This window comes from Podarcis tiliguerta (genome assembly GCF_965153285.1).
Source record: "Podarcis tiliguerta genome assembly, chromosome: 6".
Taxonomy (NCBI): Eukaryota; Metazoa; Chordata; class Lepidosauria; order Squamata; family Lacertidae; genus Podarcis; species Podarcis tiliguerta.
The window spans coordinates 74,433,844-74,455,898 of NC_139539.1; the positions used below are offsets into that span (position 1 = coordinate 74,433,844).

Consider the following 22,055-nt stretch of genomic DNA (forward strand, 5'->3'; position numbering starts at 1 on the left):
ATTGTCGGAGTGGTGGGGAACAGGGAGTCCTGAATGCCATGCTAGATCCTTTTGGATCAGGCATAGGCAAACTCCGGCCCTCCATATGTTTGGGACTACAATTCCCATCATCCCTGACCACTGGTCCTGTTAGCTAGGGATGATGAGAATTGTAGTCCCAAATTATCTGGAGGGCTGGAGTTTGCCTATGCCTGTTTTGGATCATTGCTCAGAGCTGCAATAAGTGTGTCATCTTTTGCCAACAAGATCACATGGATTAGTCGTCACTGGAGAGACAAAAGGATTCTTTGTCCTCTGGAAAGAGTTTCCTATTTCAATCACATTACAGTTTGCTATAAAGGAAGTAGACATGTTTTTGTAACTTATTATCTTTCCTCTTTAGCACAGGAGTTTAGAAAGCAAATGGGTGAAAAACCGAAACCAAACATACTTATTCCCTTTCAGCAAGGGAAAGGATCGGTACCTTTTATCCCTCCAGCTGCTTTGAACTTGGCTCTTTTCCCTAAGACACTTGGTTATCCATCTACGAATAAAGCTAAGCTGAATCACAATGGACCTGATCCAGCCATTAAAAAAAATACTTTGCCATGTGTGCTTGTCTGTGAAATGTACAGTTTGTTTTTCTCTGAGTCACACTGTAGTGGGAGGGAGGGTCTGGAGATCAGAGGTACTCATATCTCTGCATGCCCAGCCTAGAGAGGCAGTACTTAGTAGGCTGGGTGCTGTTTTGTGGTAGATAAAAAAATAAGGTGTGGTTTTTTAAAGAGACAATTTTGCCCACTTTCAAATGTGTTCAAAATTTTGGCTTTGGTTATAGTTTGTTACTGTGATATTCCATGGGAGGGATAATAGTAGTAGTGGTGGTGGAGATGATGATGATGATGATGATGATGATTTCCCCAGCCACGATAAACATCCAACATTAAAAACTTCCCTAAACAGGGCTGCCTTCAGATGTCTTGTAAAAATCTGATAGTTGTTCTTCTCTTTGACATCTGGTGGGAGGGTGTTCCACAGGGCGGGTGCCACTACCGAGAAGGCCCTCTGTCTGGTTCCCTGTAACCTCACTTCTCACAGTGAGGGAACCACCAGAAGGCCCTTGGTGCTGGACCTCAGTGTCCGGGCAGGACGATGGGGGTGGAAACGCTCCTTCAGGTATACTGGGCCGTGGCCATTTAGGACTTTAAAGGTCAGCACCAACACTTTGAATTGTGCTTGGAAACGTACTGGGAGCCAAAGTAGGTGTTTCAGGACCGATGTTATATGGTCTTGGATGGATGGATGGATGAATAGATAGATAGATAGTCATTTTTTTCTTTAAAAAAATGTTTAGGTGTACTCTCATTTTGACTGAAGAAAATCACCATTTTACAGTACAAATTGGGAAAAATACAGTAAATGGACTAAAGTACAAAGATTCACAAAATGTTTAGGGGTATGCATACCCCTGCATTCCTCCAGAAAAATGCACTGGATAGATAGATAGATGATAGATAGATAGATAGATGATAGATAGATGATAGAGTTGAGTGAGTACAGATCCCTAGTCTGGAATTTTGGGGGCTTGAGGAAAGGTCATTAAAGGCAGGGGAGAACAACACAGAACACAAATACATTTCATCAATCAGCCCCTACTAGTGTGGACAGGAAACATCAAGATAGATTTGAATTGAAAGCATTCGGGTGTATACAAAAGTGTACAAATTAAAATCAGATCTGTGGGACACACCCTGGTGTGTGTACACAGTCCTTGTAGGTTGTCACACTGAAGTGATGGTAGTAATAAATGCAACTTTCATTTGTTGTTGTTTTTTGCCCTTAATATTTGTTGTGGCAAAACATTTAAACTGACACTTTTTACAACATCCTTCCTACTCAGTATCTCTTACGGCAAGCGGCGATTCCAGTTTTGAGGGATTTTTACTCCAGGCCCGAGCAGTTGGAGGCGATGTTGCTGTGGGACATTTTCGAATCCTAGACCCTAACTCGCAAGGCCTTGCATGTAACGACATTCAGGTATGTGTAACTTGTGTGGCTTGGGCTTGTGTAATTCTTTTGTTAGTAGCTTTTGCGATGCAAAAACAAGCTTTGGTTGCAGAGCAGAGACTCATATACACTGAGGGAACTATCCTATGGCCTTGAAGATGATCGGGGGATAGTCTGTCTTTTTGTCTGAAGAGCTAATCCCACGCTATATCCTACCACATATGCTTTTAAAACAGTGATGGGAAACTTTAGGCCTCCCAAGGCCTCTTTATCTGGCTCTCAGGACTCTCCTCAGGCTACCCACTCCTTGAGTATTTCTGTCTGGCTGAAATGTGTCCTTGAAATCTGATAATGCCTGTGGCTTGTCTGGACAAAGAGGCGTGAATGCAGAGCCTAGCCTACTCTACAATGGTAGACATTCATCGCTCTGCCCACCTTTGTCTCCTGCTCTGCCCACGACTGGCATGGGGCTTCTAGAAGGTCAAAAAAGATTCCCCACACATGTTTTAAAGGTATATTTTGTTTTCACATGCAGTTGGCTGTGAAAAGGTGTGGAGAGGGGAATGCTGCTTGGCAAACAGCAGCTCTGCAGGTGTCTTGGGTGCACAGAACTATTTTCATGGTTCTTTTTGTCCCTCGCCACGATGCATGTTGTTGGAAGGAAGGAGTCGGGCTGCAATCACAGCAATGGGCTTCAGTTGGTAGAAAGAGATGGATATTTTCTCCTCCCCCCCCCCCAACCACCAATGCTCTTTCCTGGGCTCAAAATGCTCTACAGTGGTAAAAGGTAAAGGTACCCCTGCCCATACGGGCCAGTCTTCGACAGACCCTAGGGTTGTGCGCCCATCTCACTCAAAGAGGCCGGGGGCCAGCGCTGTCCGAAGACACTTCCGGATCACGTGGCCAGCGTGACATCGCTGCTCTGGCGAGCCAGAGCTGCACACGGAAACACTGTTTACCTTCCCACTAGTAAGCGGTCCCTATTTATCTACTTGCACCCGAGAGTGCTTTCGAACTGCTAGGTTGGCAGGCGCTGGGACCGAACAGCGGGAGCGCACCCCGCCACGGGGATTCGAACCGCCGACCTTGCGATCGGCAAGCCCTAGGCGCTGAGGCTTTAACCCACAGCGCCACCCGCGTCCCTTCTACAGTGGTACATCTGGATACTAATAATAATATAGTAATAATTTATTATTTGTACCCTGCCAATCTGGCTGGGTTTCCCCAGCCACTCTGGGCAGCTTCCACAAAGACCAAAAATACACTAATATGTCATACATTAAAAACTTCCCTGAACAGGGCTGCCTTAAGATGTCTTCTGAATGTCAGGTAGTTGTTTATCTCTTTGACAATTGATGGAAGGGCGTTCCACAGGGCGGGTGCCACTACCGAGAAGGCCCTCTGCCTGGTTCCCTGTATCTTTGCTTCTCGCAATGAGGGAACCGCCAGAAGGCCCTCGGCGCTGGACCTCAATGTCTGGGCAGAACGATGGGGGTGAAGATGCTTCTTCAGGTATACTGGGCCGAGGCCCTTTAGGGCTTTAAAGGTCAACACCAACACTTTGAATTGTGCTCGGAAACATACTGGGAGCCAATGTAGGTCTTTCAAGACCGGTGTTATGTGGTCTCAGCGGCTGCCCCCAGTCACCAGTCTAGCTGCCGCATTCTGGATTAGTTGTAGTTCAAAGGAAGCCCCACGTAGAGTGCATTGCAGTAGTCCAAGCGGGAGATAACTTGAGCATGCACCACTCTGGCGAGACAGTCTGCGGGCAGGTAGGGTCTCAGCCTGCACACCAGGTGGAGCTGGTAGACAGCTGCCCTGGACACAGAATTGACCTGCTCCTCCATGGACAGCTGTGAATCCAAAATGACTCCCAGGCTGCGCACCTGGTCCTTCAGGTGTGCAGCCTGGAACGGGATCTGTTTTGGAGCCCCATTCGCATCCAGAAGCGAACACAACCCATGTCCGCGTGTCTGCGGGTCGCAACTCGCTGCTTCTGCACATGCGCGTGACATCATTTTGACCGTCTGCGCATGCGCGAGCAGCGAGACCCGGAATTAATGCGCTCCTTCTGGGTTGCCACAGCGTGCAACCCGAAAGTACTTATCCCGAAGCTACTTCAACCCGAGGTATGACAGTAGTCCTCAACCCAGCAGCTCTGAGGCTCTGTATGTCTTATACTCCCCTTCCAGTTCCGCAGGAGAGCAAGCCCATGGGAAGAAGGAGAGTGTATCTTTGTTGTCTATAAGGGAAAAGGGGCCTCTGGCTCTCTGAGCGCTGCTGAACTTCATTTCTCATCAACCTCAGCCAGCACATGGCCAGTGGTTGGGATGGTGCGTGTTGTAGCCCGACAATATCTGGAGGGCCACAAGATCCCCATCTTGGCAGGGGTGTAAAATTGTGTTCCTAGAGGAGTGGGAGACACTTTCCCATCTCCTCCAGCGTGACTAATCATACCATCGGCCAGACTGCTCCACTTCCCCATCATCCCAATATCAGCATTACAGTGGTACCTCAGGTTAAGTACTTAATTCGTTCCGGAGGTCCGTTCTTAACCTCAAACTGTTCTTAACCTGAAGCACCACTTTAGCTAATGGGGCCTCCTGCTGCTGCCGTGCCGCCGGAGCACGATTTCTGTTCTCATCCTGAAGCAAAGTTCTTAACCTGAGGTACTATTTCTGGATTAGCGGAGTCTGTAACCTGAAGCGTATGTAACCCGAGGTACCACTGTATTTTGTTTACAAGGCCAGCATGGTTCTTGTTTGTCCAACATCCTGCTAATCAAAATTGGGACACTCCTTTTTTAAAAAAATATCGATCTCTCACAGGAGTTAGTTGACTCACACCAGAGATCGAGATAAAAAAACAAGCATCTTTTGGTCCGGTGCTCGGCTGACTCACACCAGAAAGCTGAACCAAAAAACAGGACATTCTGGGATCCAATCAGAAGCCTAGGGTGTCCTGCTCAAATTGGGACAGTTGAAGGGTATGCAATGAAAGTTGGTGGGGAATGCTTCTCTGTAATCACCCAGCTTATCAAGGGACTCCATGGGCCCACAGTTCTGAGTTGTTCTGAAATGTGCCTGATTTCCTTCTGCATCAGGTTTTCTTTCTTTTTCTCCCCCACTGTAGAATTCTTCCCTGAGTCACACAAACAAGGCAAAGAAGCAAAACATAACAGCAATTTGGATTGCTGCTCCTGGTATAGGGCATGTTGAGTTCAGGTACAGGCTTGTTTTCTCTGTATAAGGGAGCAGCACTTCTTAATGCCTTAATTCCCCCCAAAGTCTTAAATTACTTTATGGTTGTAAATGTATACTAGACTAGGAAGCCTACATCCTGCTGGCTACAAGAATCCATGTCTCTGCTGCAGAAGGGCCAAGCATTTTTCTAAATTTCACTGTGGCTTGGCTCTTTGACACTGGGAACTGCTGCAGTGAAAACAATAAGCAGCATGCATAATTCCCATGACTTCAATCTGTTTTAACTATTTTTGTTTCTGAGTTTTAAGTTGTTAAAGCTCACCCTGGGTAAAGGGTGGGTGGTGGTGGTATTAACAGTGTAGACTGAAGCTGTTAAATCCACAAATTCCAGGCTATATAATCAATCAAATTTTATATTTGAAAAATAGAATAGTGCAATCTAGAAGAATTGGTTGGCTGTATCTGGTCAATGCTTTCTAAAATTATTTACATGCTGTGTATTCCACCATTTTCAGAGCAACAGCGGTGTATAATTTTTCGGTATTCTGGACTCAAGTTCGAAGTCAAGTTCTCATGTCTTCCAGTTCACCACTTGTTCCAGTAAGTTTTAATCTGGTTTACTGGCCATCTTGTTTTACAAGTATGTAATAATAATACCGTGCATTTAATTTAAACTATTCTTAGAGAACTTTATTTTTTGGTGTAAGGACTACCAGGTCATGTCAATAGTTTAAACATTCTATTGCTGAAAACTGTAGGGGGGGAAAAACACACTCCTAAGCACAAAGGAGACCAACCTTTTTTTGGCCTGAAAACTACATTGACTGTAACCCACATCTCTGAAGACCAAATACCAGCAACGTATATGTACGATACAGACATATAGAGTAACAAGTGCCATATGTTATGTACTGAAGTTCTCACCCTGGGCCAGCAGGGGGATACTGTAGATAGTTTTCACTCAGGTCCACATATGCAAATAAGGGATTAAAAGTGACGTTCAGTGATTGGATAGTTACAGAAAGTGTTACAGTTGCGTTGCAGTGGAGCTCTATATAAGCAGGCTAGCTGAACCCTTCAGTTCAGTTCTGTTCTGGCCTGTGAATAAACAAGAGCTGTTCGAAGAATCACTGTGTCATCTGATATGTTCACCCACAACTTAACACCATACACACTCCCCTGACATTTATTTCCTGGCAGGGCAGGTTACAACAATTAAAACAATATAGGTAGCTCACAATCTCCTCCTCAATCCCAGGATTTTTGACGGAAAAGCTGAGAAGTAAATTCCTTTTCCTTAACCATTTTTTTAATGTAACCAATGTTCTTTTCTTTCACAGACCGTCTCCTCCACAACAGTAAGTGTTTGATCTTTGCATTTTGTTTTAACACGACTTGTTTCCCCCTTCATCCAAGCCCATTTCTTCCATGTCAGTAGTAACCTGAATATGTTTCTTTTGGAGAGGACAGTCGTTGTGTCCGAAACCCAGGCTTGCTTCAAGGTAACGTATGGAATTGTGCTGTAAAGGGTGCTGTAAGTTTGGCAAACTCCGAGAATCCCTCCAGTGGATATGACACAAGGATTGTGTATCGAAATCATGCTAAAAACAAATGCAAGAAGGCCTGGCATCATTTATACACTCCAGGTGTGTGTCTCTGTGTGTAGTGTGTTCATTACAGTTGCAATGAATCTATCGACTTACCTGGGACTTACATGTACCCCTGACCAGACATGCAAACAGGATTCCATTTATTTATCATGTACTTTTAAACAGGTGAACATAGTCTTATCTTAGAGGTGGAATTAATATTTTAGAAAAATAACTAACAGCCATGTTTATTGCTGATGGTTGATGGGATCTACTCTTCCTTGCAGATCTCCACAGAGGAAGGGTGCGGCAAACACAAGTTCTGTTTCAGTAACCCTGCAGGCTGCAGCCCAAGCAACCCAAACTGTTACTTCATGTCATCCGCAGCATTAGGGAGCGATGCTTTCCAATTCGAAATGAGTGGACTTTCAGACGGATATGTAGCCATTGCCTTTTCTGATGACATGATAATGGTGAGATACTGAATGATTTTTTTTATAAAAAAATGTTTAGGGTCTAACTACATTACTTTAATGTACAGAGCTTGCAGCCATGTCACAATTATTTTTTAAAAAATGTATCCCTTGGTGCCCCAAACATGACAAAGGTGTTGTTGAGCTAAAGGTAATAAGAGAGGAACAAGTTAAAATTGTGTCAATAGAATTTCACTGGTGTTCACATTGCATTGATTCTGCATACAAATCTGCAAGATTTTAGTTCTTGCAGAAATTGAAAGCCCTTTGTTTGAAAACCCTAAACATTAAGCAACCCTTAAAAAAACACAAGTAAGAAAAACTATTTGTATTGCGTTATATGTCGCTGAAAGTCAGCAGTGTTATGTACTGAAGTTCTCACCCTGGGCCAGCAGGGGGATACTGTAGATAGTTTTCATTCAGGTCCACGTATGCAAATAAGGGAGTGAAAGTGACGTTCAGTGATTGGATAGTTACAGAAAGTGTTACAGTTGCGTTGCAGTGGAGCTCTATATAAGCAGGCTGGCTGAACCCTTCAATTCAGTTCTGTTCTGGCCTGTGAATAAACAAGAGCTGTTGAAGAATCGCTGTGTCATCTGATATGTTCACCACCAACTTAACAAGCAGTCCCTGTGGTGGAAAGCATAGAGCATTTATGGACCCCAGAGCAAGCATGAATGTAGGAACATCGTAAGATGCCACATACCATCATACCATTGGTCCATCTTGCTTAGTTTTCTCTAGGCTGAATAGCAGTGGCTTTCCAGGGTACCAGACCACATACCTGCCTTTCCCTTCACCACCTCCATTCATTGTCAAGGCTTCTTCTTTTCTTCTCCAATATGCATCCCATACTCAAACCAGGTACACCTGGATGTAAGGTACCCTTAGCTAAACTGGCAGATTTCCCGTGGGCTAGTAATATTAGAATAAACAAATATAGTGTGCACTCATTCTGAATAACAGGAGACTGTTGTGTATCTTTTCCCAGGGAGATGATGATGTTTATATTTGTGGTAAGAATGGAACAGATCGCATAGAGGTTCAACACGCCTTCTCAACTGGACGTAGTCTTCCCAGCCCAAGGCCTCTGGTACTGGAAATGTCTTCTGCTACCTTCGTTTTTTAAAAGTATGATGTGTGAAACTATCAGGAGTGTGGGAAACCTGTACTCCATGATTTCTTATTGGACGACAGCTCTCCTCCTTAAAAGTTGTATTTATTTATTTAAGGCATTTGTACACCACTTACTCACCATATTTTTCACCCCATAAGACGCACCTGACCATAAGACGCACCAAGTTTTTAGAAGGGGGAATGCAAGAAAAAAATACTCTTTAAAGGGAGAAGAAGAGAAGAAGAGTTTGAATTTGATATCCCGCCTTTCACTCCCTTTAAGGAGTCTCAAAGCGGCTAACATTCTCCTTTCCCTTCCTCCCCCACAACAAACACTCTGTGAGGTGAGTGGGGCTGAGAGACTTCAAAGAAGTGTGACTGGCCCAAGGTCACCCAGCAGCTGCATGTGGAGGAGCGGAGACGCGAACCCGGTTCCCCAGGTTACGAGACTACCGCTCTTAACCACTACACCACACTGGAGTGCTGAGCAGAGCCTGCCCTTCTCCCTCCTCGGGGAAAAGCCCCCAAGAGCCACACACACGCTCCGTGCGGCTCTTTAAAAGGAGCGCGGCTCTTGGGGGCTTTTGCAGGAGGTGAGGGAAGGGACTGAGGGCAACCCATCGGTCCCTTCCCCCACCTCGCGGAAAAGCCAACTGACGGGCTGCCCTTCTCCCTCCTTGGGGAAAGGCCCCCAAGAGCCACACACATGCTCCACGCAGCTATTTAAAGGGAGCGCTGAGCAGAGCCTCCCACCTGCATTCGCACACACAGTTCCCCTTACTTTTTAGGATGGAAAAAGTGCGTCTTATGGAGCGAAAAATACGGAATTCATGTTTTTATGTGGTGTACATAAAAAAAAAAAAAAAAAATCCACAGACAATAAAACAATACAAATTCATCATAATGCCAGACTGGGAGCACTGGCCGCAGGCAGTGGGATTTGCAGTCAGAAGGCCCATTGGCTGAAATGATTTGATCTCTGCTTAATAGGGCAAAGATTAGATGACGAGCATCCCTTTCAGTGAAGTCAGTAAGCTTGAAGCCTATGCCGGAAACACCCAGGGATCGATCCTTTTGTCTGATGCTGGAAATGCTAGTCAAACTAGTCAAACTGGAAAAACACGAGGGAATAGTGCCTTTTCTTCCTGAGTTGCAGTGGTGGGTTTTTCAGAGAATGGGAAAGAATATAGGTTTTCTTTTCAGGGTGGTTGAGGTGCAATAATGATGAATCTTCAGGATTTGTATAAACTCGTCCCTTTTTAGCTCTTTATTATAGGAAGAAGGCAGATACACACAGTTGTGGATTGTATTTCCACAATTAGGTGAAAAGGCAGAGATATTATAATAGCATCACATTATTTTACTTGATTATTATCAGTTTATTGATTACTACTGTGTCTGTTTCTATAAGTTTATGTATAATGGTCAAAATGACTGTGACAGATAACTTTGCTGTGTGTGTGTTTAGGGTAATGTGGACGTTCTGACAACATCCTTCAGCGAGGGAATTATCAGGTGTTCTTTCATTTCGAGAAACCCCATATCAACCCAGCCAAGAAGCACTGACAGTTTGTACTACGTATTTCTGGCTTTTGGGCCATCTCACGCTGATGGTGAGTTCCACATAGAAACTGGAAATGGGGACAGTGTTTACAAGAGCAACTGCATACAGAATTCTGGAGCTCAAGGCTTAAAGAGCCTAATTGTAGCAAATGCCTTAACTTATGATAGCTGGAAGGCTTTTATCGCTCCAATATGTGGAGGGAGGGGGAGGGAGGAAAAATTGGGGGGGGGGGGAATAAGAATGGTATTATTTCTGGATAATATGTTTTGTTTTAATTTTGAATAAAAAGGAAGACCCAGTCATCTTCCTTAACGTTGCCTGTACAGAACCTTCTTGCATACTTGAGACCTGTTGACTACAGAGACCTGTTGATTTTTAAATACTGTTAGCTTTGTTCATGCAGGAATTCATTTTATAGCAAGAGGCCCTCAATAACTAGTTCTTCTTCTTCTTCTTTAAAAACAAAACATAAACACTTGGAGGGACGATACGGAAGCATCCCAGGACACCCTTTATTACTGATCAGAAGGTGAACATTTCAAGCTTTGCAGCAGTAGGTGGCACCAGTTCTAGACCCTTGATCATCAAAGCTCATGGTAAGTAACTTTTTTGAGAGTGGCATCCCAAAGTCTCTTCTTTCCATTCCACCTCTTGCAGTACCTCCTGTGAGAGATGCTCCTGGTGGGTCTTGGTCTTGTGGATAGATTCCGTACATGTTTAAGTGAGCCTAGTTTAGTAGGGATGGATTAGTTGCTTTGTGTCTTTGTTTGTCCCTCCTCTCAAGCTCTGATAGCGATAAATAAATTACATTGCATGTTCAGACCCAGAAACCTCCCCCCTAAATAAATTCACACATGACTCAAATTTTGGTTTTGGTTTTTGGCAGAATTGAGCCACAACTTTATTGATTACAGAAAGTGACTGGTTGCATAGGCTCTGGTTCGACTAGCTCCCTGCCATGCAGGTAGCGCTGACCCAGGGTTCCAGCATAGGTCAGCCAAGGGTGAACACCTGGATGAGCGGAAAGCCGGGAACGGGCTAACTCCGCAACCCAAATGTCCCCCTGGACTCAGGCATGGTCACAACTCCCTCTCATGGGTTGACTATACCATTGAGTCTTTGGATTCCTTTAATGGAGTACCCTTCATCATAAGGATGGCAAGAGCATTCTCCCATCCCTATCACCTGAACCAGAGCCTATCCGCAACCTTACAAGTTGTGATGATTTGCTACGCGGCAGGCGAAACCCAAATGGCAACAGCCAATCAGCCAAGTAGGGAAATTCCTACCGTGCCCCTGTCCCAACGATAGACGACACACGAGGTGTCAAGCACAAAGCCCCCAAAATAGTGAGAGGTGGGTGGGTGTTCCCAATGCACATGCCAAAAGAGGAAGCTCTGGGTCACGTGCATGGGTATATTTAGGTCCCTTGATCCATATAGCTTGTGTCCCATTGGCCTGATTAAACCCAGCATCAAGGGACCTACCAATTGGGTGTTGTGGCTATTCAATTAAACCCACCCACAACACAGGGTTTGGTTGCCAGGTCTCACCGCTACACGTGCCCTCTTTAAGGGAGGACCTGATTTATCATTATCCTGCATGTCCATTTTAATTTAAAAAAATAATTAAAATTACTTATTGTCCATTCATATTTCCTTACAAATATTTCTAGAATCCTGCTAATGTATTAATCTGTGTACATTGCTTCTGTATATATGCAACAAAGTCCTTCCAGTCGTCTTTAAACTCATTGTCATCTCTTCCTCTTAATTTCAATGTCAATCTTGCCATTTCAGCATGCCAATCTTCTTTAGCTGCGACACCTTCTTCTTTCCATTTCCTACTAAAGATCAAGCTGCTTGCTGAGTAATTTGAGAGCTGCTTTACCTTATAAACATGGGTGGTGCAGTACCCTACATCGCCTGTAAAAACAAAATAAAGTACATGTCAGTTTACTAGAGAAATGGTACATCTTCCAGAATAGCTCCTAGAGTTTTGCCAAACATATATTTATTTTTATTAGTAAATATACGTTCTATTTTTCTTGTGTTCCTTTGGCGTAGAAGAATGATGGGCATACCAATGTGTTTGTGAGACACAACACACTGTACACTTATTTATCTGAGGTACTTACAACTCCTCTTCAATGGAAAAGAGATCTCAGAGTGACTTACAACAATAACATAACAAGATGGCCCCTGCCTTCATGCTTAAAATCTAAAAGATAGAACACAAAAGGATAGGAGATTGGGATGGAGGAGGGAAAACTCCCCCCCCCCCCCACTCTTGAACACTTAATGAAAACCTTGTAATTTTCAGGCGGGGAGCGGCTGAAGCAAGTTCCATGGAGCTGCTCCTTCTCAGGCCACTGATAATTTGGTTTTTCTTTGTCTCCGTGTGTTTTCTTTGCTTCTGTTCTAAGGAGCCCTCATGTTGATCGCTTGGATGACCACAGGCAGTGTGGGAATGATATTTGCCAGGTACTTGAAGAAATCCATCAAGAAACCTCTCTTGGGTAAAGATATTTGGTTTCAGGTATGCACATTAATAGATCCATGGTTGGGTAGAGAGGACTGTTAGGTTGGCCCCTACGAACAGGGGACTAGAGTAGTTTCAGCTGGCGAAATCGCATTCAAGTTTTGGTATTGCACAGATCGTAATAGAAGTGTGTGCACATCTTCAGGGGTTTTTTTCTGAGTTCAATGCAGCAGCAGCAGTAACCACAATCCAACCACCGCCATTTGTTCTGATTTTGCGCTAAAGTTACTGTTTCTCCAGAGAAAAGAGGCAGAGCAAATGGAGGTGTGGATAAACCCTCAGATTTTTATTTATTTATTGAATTTTATAACAATTAATGATACAAATCTCATTCATCATGTTATTTACAATTATTCTTCCTCCCCTCAGCTGGACTTCCCTCAACTCCCCCTCTGCTGAGTTATTTGGTTTTAATTATCATATCCTGCTTTTCCTACACAAAAATAAAATCCCTTATCATTTCTCCAAAATATCTGTTACTCAAATGAAGTTGTGAAAGTTTATTCAAATCCTGCCAGTGAATCCAGTCCATTCTGTTGTTTCTGCAAATAAACTGTAAATGGTTCCCAGACTCTTTTGAAGTCCTTTTTGTCCTTCTCTCATAGTTTGTCTGTTAGCTTAGCCAATTCTGCATAGTTCATCAGCTTTTCTTGCCATTGTTCCTTTGATGGTATTTCTTCCGTCTTCCAATATTGTGCAATCAAGATTTTTGCCGCTGTTGTAGCATACATAATGTCCATTTTTCTTTCGGTAGCTCTTGATTTGAGATACCTAACAAAAAGGCTTCAGGGTGTTTGACAAAATTCATTTTAAACATTTTTTTCAATTCATTGTATATCATTTCCCAATATTTTTTAATGCATTTGCATTCCCACCACATATGATAAAATGCTCCTTCCTTTTCCTTACATCTCCAACATCTGTTATTTTCTTTCCTAAACATCTTTGCCATTTTCACTGGTGTGATATACCATCTATACATCATTTTCATGTAATTCTCTCTTAATAGTATGCAATCTGTGAATTTTATATCAACTTTCCATATTTTTTCCCAACTTTCAAATTGGATGTTGTGTCCCACATCCTGAGCCCATTTAATCATAACTGATCTAACATCTTCATCTTTGGTTTCCCACTCTAATGAAATACTATATGCTTTTTAAAAACAATTTAACATTCTCTTCCACTATTTCTTTTTGAAATCTGGAGATTGTATAACTAAACCCCTTTTTATTGTCTTCCTTAAAAATTTCATTTAAATGCCTATGGTGTAACCAACTTTGTAAATAGTCTTTCAGCTCATCATACTCTTTTAGTTTGAGTTTACCTTTTTCTGTTGACAACTCTCTATGTGTCAACCAGCTTACTTTTTTGGTGAAAATGCTTCAGTAGGTGACAGCCATCATGGTGTTTTCTACTCTAACAGATCTTTATATTTTCCCCACACTCTTATTAATGACTTTCTTATTATATGGTTTGAAAAAGCTTTATGTATTTTCCCTTTCCCATACCATAAATATGAGTCCCAGCCAAATCTAGTGTCGTGTTCTAGAAGTTCTAACTTCTAACTCTTCTTCTTTTTCCAATTTTATCCAATCCCTTATCCATACAAGACATGCTGCTTCAAAATACAATTTCAAATCTGGGAGAGAAAAGCCTCTATCTCTTAAGTCTGTTAGTATTTTATGTTTTATCCTTGGTCTTTTCCCATTCCAGATACATTTTGAAATATCTTTTTGCCATTTTTTGAAGGATATATTGTTATTTCTGAAATAGAAATAGTATCTTTGGCAAAGCACTCATCATTATTGCTGCAATTTTCCTTAACGGGAAGATTCATCCTTCCCCAGATTTCTAGAAGCCCTCAGACTTTTGAGTCTTACCCTGTTCTGCCTGTAGATGGTGAAAGTGAATTGGCTATTTTAAAGAATGAACCAAGGCCATTGAGAGACTGTTGCCTCATCTGTACTATATATTTAAGGCAGTAACATTCAACTTTCAACTGTCATGGCTTCTCCCAAGGAATCCTGGGTGTACCACATTGAGAACTGCTGTTCTGTGAGGGGGAGTGAGGGTTAAAAATAAAAAATAAAAATGGCTTTATACATATCTATTCTATATAATGGCAATAGACCAGTTAATCCTTCACTTTTCGCTGGTTTGCAATCTAATTTAAGCACATTTTTTCCCTTTCAGATCCACTTTTTGATGATGTTGCTAACTGTTGTGGCAACGGCAATCGCTTTCATATTAAGCTTTGTGGCAGCAAATGGGTGGAGTGAAGTAAGTTTAGCTTTCCTTGATTTCTACAGCGCCTAGATCCCTGCTGAACAATTTACTTTGATGAAGGGTGATGAAGGAGGCTGATGATAGAGCAGGGTCCAATTTGCTACCCCTTTCCAAAGCAGATTGCCAGCAGCCTATAGCCAAAGCCAACAAGACGTGCAACCAGTGGTGTAGTGTGGGGGGTGCAGGTTTACTTGCCTTGCCCCGGGTGCTGACAACCCACGCTACGCCACTGCGTGCAACACACATATACTGTAAGACCCCTCTGAGTTAGCGGCAGGGACCCACATGGTATCTTGAGGGTGCAGAAAGTGTTGGATTTTTTCCAGCACAATCCTCTGCATATTTACTCATAAGCAAGCATGCTTCTGAACTGTTCATTGGGACTTACTCGTAATTGTGTGTTTTGTGATTGCAGTTTAAATTTTAAGTAATAGTGGTTGGGGTTTTTTTTAAAGGAAATGTCATCTAAAAATGCCCCGGAAATGGTGGCATGTTAAGAGATGTCAAACCTTCCTGAGTGACTGTACAGAGAAATAGCCGACTGACCACTTCTACCTATGGGTGGCAGCTTCCTTTTTCGTTATACAATGTTCTTTGCTGCCCCATGGTCCCTTTGCAAGGACATTGAATGCGAACAAGGATTTCCTACAAGAAGAATTAAGATGCAGCCTTTTCTAAAGGAGAGGTGGCTTTTGCAAAGCGTAAATAGGACTCATACCCTTTTCTCTATGACAGAGTGCAGGAGCCCATGCTGTTATTGGATGCATTGTCATGATTCTGTCTTTGATTCAACCAGCCATAGCTTTCTTCCGACCATCTCTTCAAGATAACCGGTCAGTACATCAAATTTAATTAATGAGGTAAAAAATAAATAAATACTTCCCTGAATTGCAGAAGCATTATACACTAAATGGGCAGAACAGCCTTCCTCAAAAAGCTGCTTTGGCTCTGAGCTGCAATACCACAATGTGTTGGTCATCAGTAACTCAGCACAGTGGCAGCTGGATGCTAGCTACTTCAGAACTGCCTGTGGCAGAGTAAAAATATATTCATCGTAAGATCTCAGGGAGTTCGCAGGAGCTACCCTTTCCCATGAAATTAGTGCCATGAAGCATTTAAATTATAGGGTTTTCTTGATTTTTAATTGTGCTGAGCAAAATTGTAAATACAGACAAGTGTTATTTTTAGCCATTTATTTCTCATAGTCAGAGCTTTTTTTCAATCAGAGCTCACTGGACGGAGTTCTGGCGCCTTTTAGGGGTGTTCTGGCACCTGTTTTGTGAGCTACCTGCATAGCCACTGAGCAACCAAAACCATCAAATGTCAACAGTGCCCTTCAGCTCTCTATATTGGACAAACAGGACAATCTTTACGCCAAAGGATAAATGGACATAAATTTGACATCAGGAATCATAAAACAGAGAAACCAATAGGAGAATACTTCAGTCTCCCAAGACATTCTATATAAGATCTTAAAGTAACTATCTTATTGCAAAAGAATTTTAGAAATACACTTGAAAGAGAAGTTGCTGAGTTACAACTCATTACCAAACTAAAAACTATGGAGAGACCTGGTTTGAATAGAGATATTGGATTCATGTCCCGTTATACACGCTAAAGCTAATTTTGGTCATCTATCCCTTCAAAAATCCCTTGCCCTTCCCTGTGGAACCAACTGCCATCATTAACAGTCATCAACAGTTATAAGGTTGTAGCGACCTCTGTTTCAGAGTATCTGAAGAAATGTGTATACACACGAAAGCTCATACCTTGAAAGCTTAAACTTAGTTGGTCTTTAAGGTGCTACTGGAATTATTTTTTATAATTTTGGGGGGGAAATATTCTTTTAAAAACTGTCTTAAGACAAAAAGACTTGATTCTCTTAAGGGAGTTCTTTTTGGACCATCTTTTAATAATTTTCTTCTTCTTTCATCTTGTTATTTATTACAACCAAAACCAGTTCACAACCATATCTGGGATTAGGCAAAGCTAATGGGGCTGAAGGCAAGGCCTTGGCCCTTCTAGAACTAGATAACAATGAGATCCTGATTCCATAGCTCTGTATTTTGCCAACTGTGCAGTGTGCCAGGAGTAGCAATGGAATTCCTAGCACAGGGCATGGATGGTGACCAGCTTGCAAGATCTTTTTGGCATCCAATGTGGAAGGTGAATCTGAGTTGGGGAATCTGTTTGACCCTTCAGAAGTTCTTGGGCTCCAATTGCCATCAGCCCCAGTCAGCATGGCCAGTGGTTAGGGATGATGGCAGTTGGGTGTCCAACCATGTCTACAGGGCCACAGGTTCTTCAGCTGTGTGATAGCTCTTTGTGTCTATGCATATGTATGTTGGGGAAGAGGGACTAGTAGGTGTCTTGCATGCTCTCTCCCTTACGCTCTCCCTGTGAGATGTACTGTAAGTGGCTTTAATTCTGCCCCCCTCTGACAGCATTGTCAGAATCACTCAAGCCTTTTAGCTAGGCCGGCTGTTGTTGACGACATCCAGTGCCTTGTTGTTTTCTGGCTCACGGTAAAAACAAACCAACCCCTATTGCATTTGGGAAAGATAATGTTTTGCCTTCCCTTTAGGACTTACAGAAAACAAATCTGGAATGTGAATTGAATACACTGGTGTGCCTGCTGGAGCAGAATAAAGAGCCATCTCATTCATCATTGTATTTCATGCAGAGACCAGCCAGATACTTTATAGGAAGTCCTCAAGCAGAACTTGAAGGCACCAGCATTCGCTGCTGTTGCACCCCACCAATTTGTAGTCAGTGGCACATGCCCTCTGAACATGTTTCAATAGGCTAACAGCAGCATGGCTGGGCTCCATTTCCCCCAGTGGCAGCCATAGGTGTGCTAGATGAGTTATCCACCTCTGTTTAGTGGAACTGAACCTTACTGCCCTCTCAAAGTCTGCTCCACCACGAGGAGAATGCAATGGACAGAGTAGGCATGATGTAACCAGCTGATGTTTACTCCTTGGGAGAGCAAAGATATCTAACAGTGTTTTGCATTGCACCAACAGGAGGTTTATTTTTAATTGGTTTCACATGCTAAACGCATTAGTCATCAAAGTTTTGGCAGGTAAGTGGATGGGTGCTTCTGTTGCAACTTACAAGTAGGATGCTCGATTCCCACTGTGGAAGGCAGTCTAGAAAGGCACAAGGCTAAGATGATGCTGCACAGAATGAGATGCCACCCACCTCAGTAAAATTAGGTCGGCAGCTGGAGTGGAATGTTAACACCCTAGTCCTAAGGACACATACTGAGAAACTCCAGCAATAGGTAGATACCTGGAACACAATAGCAGGTAATATACATAAGCAAAACTTGGCATGACTTAGCTCCAAACACTGTCTGTTCAAAATCAGGCTGCAGGGAATCTCTGTTTTTGTTTTGAACAAGAAAGAATCTAGCTTTGCATTGTCCAGAGAAACCTAAGTACAAGTGGGCCATTTCTGTTGCAAGGGCTCCAAGTTAACGTTTGCAAAGTCAGACAGGACATACTGTATACCCATATTACAGAGATAATGGCATAACTGTATTTTTACTTCTTATTTTCTGGGAGTCCTGCAAATTCTGTAGACTGGGGAGGAATCTTCAGACTATGGAAAGGCCTGATAGTTTTAAGTGGTAAAAAAACCCAGTGTATGTTTATAGGGCAGTATTCAACTCACTCTTTGCCTTTGTAGAAGACCTTTTGCTTGTACCCTTGTGCCCTTTCCTGTAGAATGGGCCTCTTAATTTTGTTCTGGAGTTTTCTCACAATGCCCCCCCCCCCCCAGAGCAGATTTGGGGAGGGTGCAGGGCATGCACAGAGAGAGGTGGAAACATTCTCATTGTGCAAGCGGAAGTCATTCCACGTGCGCAAGGTGTTAGCTGAACATGACCCAAAATATAAAAATTCAAGGAGGCAGGATTTCAGGGACACTTTATTAACCCCGTTGGGGTGGTGATAAAACTTCTCCTGTACCATTTGCGTCCTGTAGCTGGGGGACGAAATGTATTGAATATTACGCCTAGATTTTTTTATTAAAAATAACCAGCCAGTGTGTCTCCAACAGGCTATTTTTCCACATGCGTTTGTAGGTATCAGATGCTGTGGTATCAGTGTTCCTCATTCATGCAACAATGTTCACACAATGTCATGGATGCCAATATGCTGCCCCTAAATCTCCCCCCCCCCCCATTTGATTCAGATTTTATCTTTGCGAGGAAAATTTGATGTTAAAAACAACAACGGCCCAACCCTGTTCCTAATGACTCTTTCGTGATAGGATAGCAACCTGTTTGTGGTGTTAAGTTTCCATTTGGATCATGGAAAGGTCAGTCATCTAATGCCTCGCCTCTTCCTTCTTTAGTTGCCGCCATATTTCTAGGACTGCAGATGCTCAGCAGCTCTCCTAGCCAATGGATGGTTAAAACAATGGGAGGCTTTGTGGCCTGGGAATTCTTAGCTGCTATCCTGATGGATGTAACTCTGTGGTTGAAAAAGAAAGGTGAAGCTTGATTCGGATCTATGTATAAAAAGCTTTTCTTAACAAAGCACGCAAGTAGGAATTAATAACATTCCTGTTTTTTGTTTTGCTTTGTGTTTTACAGAAATGTATGAAGATTCAAACACCAAGGTAATCTTTTTGTTCTTGCAGTCATTGTCAGTGTTTTGTTTTCTTAGATTTCTACTTGAGTGGAAGCTCTAAACCAGAAGGTTATTGGGAAAACCAAACAATATTGAAAATGTTGCTAGCTAACTATATGAATGGGGTTCCGGTCCTCCTCCGCCTCACTTTAAGGAACCCTCCAGACATTATTTTTATTATGCATGCATTATGATTTGTGCTCAAGAGAGCATTGGAGTGCTTATATGTGCACCTGCAAAAGTTTGGGGGCAGTTATACTACTTTGTTTCCAGTCGGTGTGCATCTTGTAACTTCCTGTTGAAACCTTGCAATCACAAATATTCTGGCATTTATTTATTTATTTGGCCTGCTTTTGTTGCGCTGTGGCACAGGAGTGCCCTTCCGGACAGCAATAATCCAACAACATTGGGGCAGCATCACAGAAAAACTAATAATGTGGAATGGCATGTAGACAATCCAGTATAAACCCACCACTAGTGCAGTATTATTGCATCAATGGCATTTTTCAGAATAATACCCCCCCCCCCAAAAAAAAAAGTCTGGAGGAAGCCTTAAAAAGCTAAGTTGCTTCAGGAAGGGAGCAAACCAGCCGGATGGTGTCAACAAACTTGCCAGGCCACAGTTATTAGGTCTTCTCTCTTTTTTATGAACACCAATGAGCTGTTCAAAAGGAATATAGTGAATAGATCTTTCTCATGGAAGATCTCAGACTGTATATCATGTAGAGAAGACTGTGATTAAGCTGTGTACAAACTGCGGAAATAAAATTCAAAAACGTATAACTGTTAAGAAAAACAGCTTCTGAGCAAAGCAGAATTTGCATTGTTTTAATTTTGTTTCCTTTCTAGGTGAAAAGTGAAGTGATACTGCTGCTGCTGTACCTTTGTGGCAACCTGGCATTTTTAATAGCTCTGCTTATAGGTATTGGAAGTTCTTAAAATCGGTTTCCCATTTGGAGGAAGAATGAAAATGGCTTCTGCTTTTTTTCTACCTAGACAGAAATTTCCAACCTCCTCTGTCCAATTGTCTACCTGGATGTACCGACTGCTTGTTAAAAGGCATCAACACTGATCATGAAAGTTTTCTGATAATGATTCTAAGGGAAACTAATTTACAAATGAAGCCAAATATGGCAGATCCCAAGTGCGTGAGTGTGTTGACATGAAATGCATCTTTAGTCCTGACCATTTTTGACGTACCTGAACAACATTTGGATATTGGTAGGGTTTCTTTTTCAAGCCATGGCAAGAGAAACTCTCCCCCTTCTTTTGTGATGCCATCTTAATCAGTTATTCTGTTACTTTAAATTTAAGGCTGGATTTACAATTTAACTCCCAGACAAATTCTAAGTACTGCAGAGGCTTCATTAGTACTCCCCTTAACTTGACAAATGCAAGTACAATCAACACGCTCTTTCTGCCACGCTGAGGCTGCAACCCTGCAAACATTTATTTGCAAGTAAACCCTACTGGCTGATTTGGAATGCATGTCTGATTAAGACTGCAGTGCTTGTGTGGTCAGCTGCATGGAGATAAACACAGATTTCTCGCCTCTGCAGACTGCTCCATTCATTTCAGAGGAAGAACACAATCTGTGGTCACATTTCTTGACATGAGTTGTGCTAGGGAGCTCTTTCCTCAGTGAACAATTACTGGAGCACAGCATATATTTAATTATGACAATCCCCAAATTAATCACATTACTCTCTTAATGTTTTCCCCCATGGTTTTGCTGTCCTTAAATTACTGATCTAGTCCAGCAACTATTAGCAAGACCTTGGATGGTCCCAAGCTGCAAATGTTTTGTCACATTTTACAACTCGGGGCCAGTGTTCAAAAACCGTTAGCAATAGAAAGATGTTTCACATGTAACACTAATCATGATAGCTGTCGAAGCACAGATTTATGAATTTAGAATCCATTTGGCTCTGCAATCTAAATGCAATACTGGCTGGCTGCCCCTTACCTGAGCCTCGTTCTCTGTTCTTCATCCTCTTCCTTGCTGCTTGCTCATTCCAGCCATCCAGCACAGAAGAGATGACTACAGTGGTGCCCCGCAAGACGAATGCCTCGCAAGATGGAAAACCCGCTAGACGAAAGGGTTTTCCATTTTGGAGGTGCTTCGCAGGACGAATTTCTCTATGGGCTTGCTTCGCAAGACGAAAATGTCTTGCGATTCCTGGGGTTTTTTTTCCGCTCCCCACCCCCTTTTTCTAAGGCACTAAGCTGCTAATAGCCTTTTAGCAGCTAATCCGCTAATCCCTTAAGCCTTTAATAGCCGCTAATAGCGCTAATCCGCTAATGGGCTTGCTTCTCAAGACGAAAAAACCGCTAGACGAAGAGACTCACGGAACGGATTCTTTTCGTCTTGCGAGGCACCACTGTACTTCTTTTTGCCTCCCACATGCCTGCATTGTGTTATTTGCCTTCAATCTGCAATCCTCAACAATGTCCAAGGGGAATTTTGTGGTCTTCCTCCACAAGACAGCACTTGCTGTTTAGCCTCACCCCCCCCTCACCTGTCTCTGAATACATAGAACCATAAAATTGTGGAGATGGAAGGGACCCTGAAGATCATCCAGTCCAACCCCCTGCAATGCAGGAATGTGCAACTGTCCCATACGGGGATCAAACATGCGACCTTGGAGTTATCA

General features: G+C 42.8%; 1 protein-coding gene across 2 annotated transcripts in view; it reads left to right on the forward strand.

The window, feature by feature from the left end:
* Positions 1–21,440, forward strand: part of LOC310679540 (putative ferric-chelate reductase 1) — a 29,998-nt gene extending 8,558 nt beyond the window's left edge. The window contains exons 3-17 of one of the 2 annotated variants that reach the window (XM_083444935.1): positions 1,880–2,016; positions 5,119–5,210; positions 5,705–5,789; positions 6,530–6,547; positions 7,066–7,251; positions 8,243–8,344; positions 9,836–9,980; positions 10,414–10,527; positions 12,357–12,469; positions 14,669–14,755; positions 15,497–15,594; positions 17,788–17,846; positions 19,124–19,261; positions 19,365–19,390; positions 20,251–21,440. In XM_083444935.1, coding sequence (XP_083301061.1) covers positions 1,880–2,016; positions 5,119–5,210; positions 5,705–5,789; positions 6,530–6,547; positions 7,066–7,251; positions 8,243–8,344; positions 9,836–9,980; positions 10,414–10,527; positions 12,357–12,469; positions 14,669–14,755; positions 15,497–15,594; positions 17,788–17,846; positions 19,124–19,261; positions 19,365–19,390; positions 20,251–20,340 — 1,490 coding nt within the window. In that variant the 3' untranslated portion in view covers positions 20,341–21,440. The remainder of the gene's footprint in view (positions 1–1,879; positions 2,017–5,118; positions 5,211–5,704; positions 5,790–6,529; positions 6,548–7,065; positions 7,252–8,242; positions 8,345–9,835; positions 9,981–10,413; positions 10,528–12,356; positions 12,470–14,668; positions 14,756–15,496; positions 15,595–17,787; positions 17,847–19,123; positions 19,262–19,364; positions 19,391–20,250) is intronic. The other variant, XR_014512326.1, reaches the window with a different exon arrangement.
* The last annotated feature ends 615 nt before the right edge of the window (positions 21,441–22,055 follow it).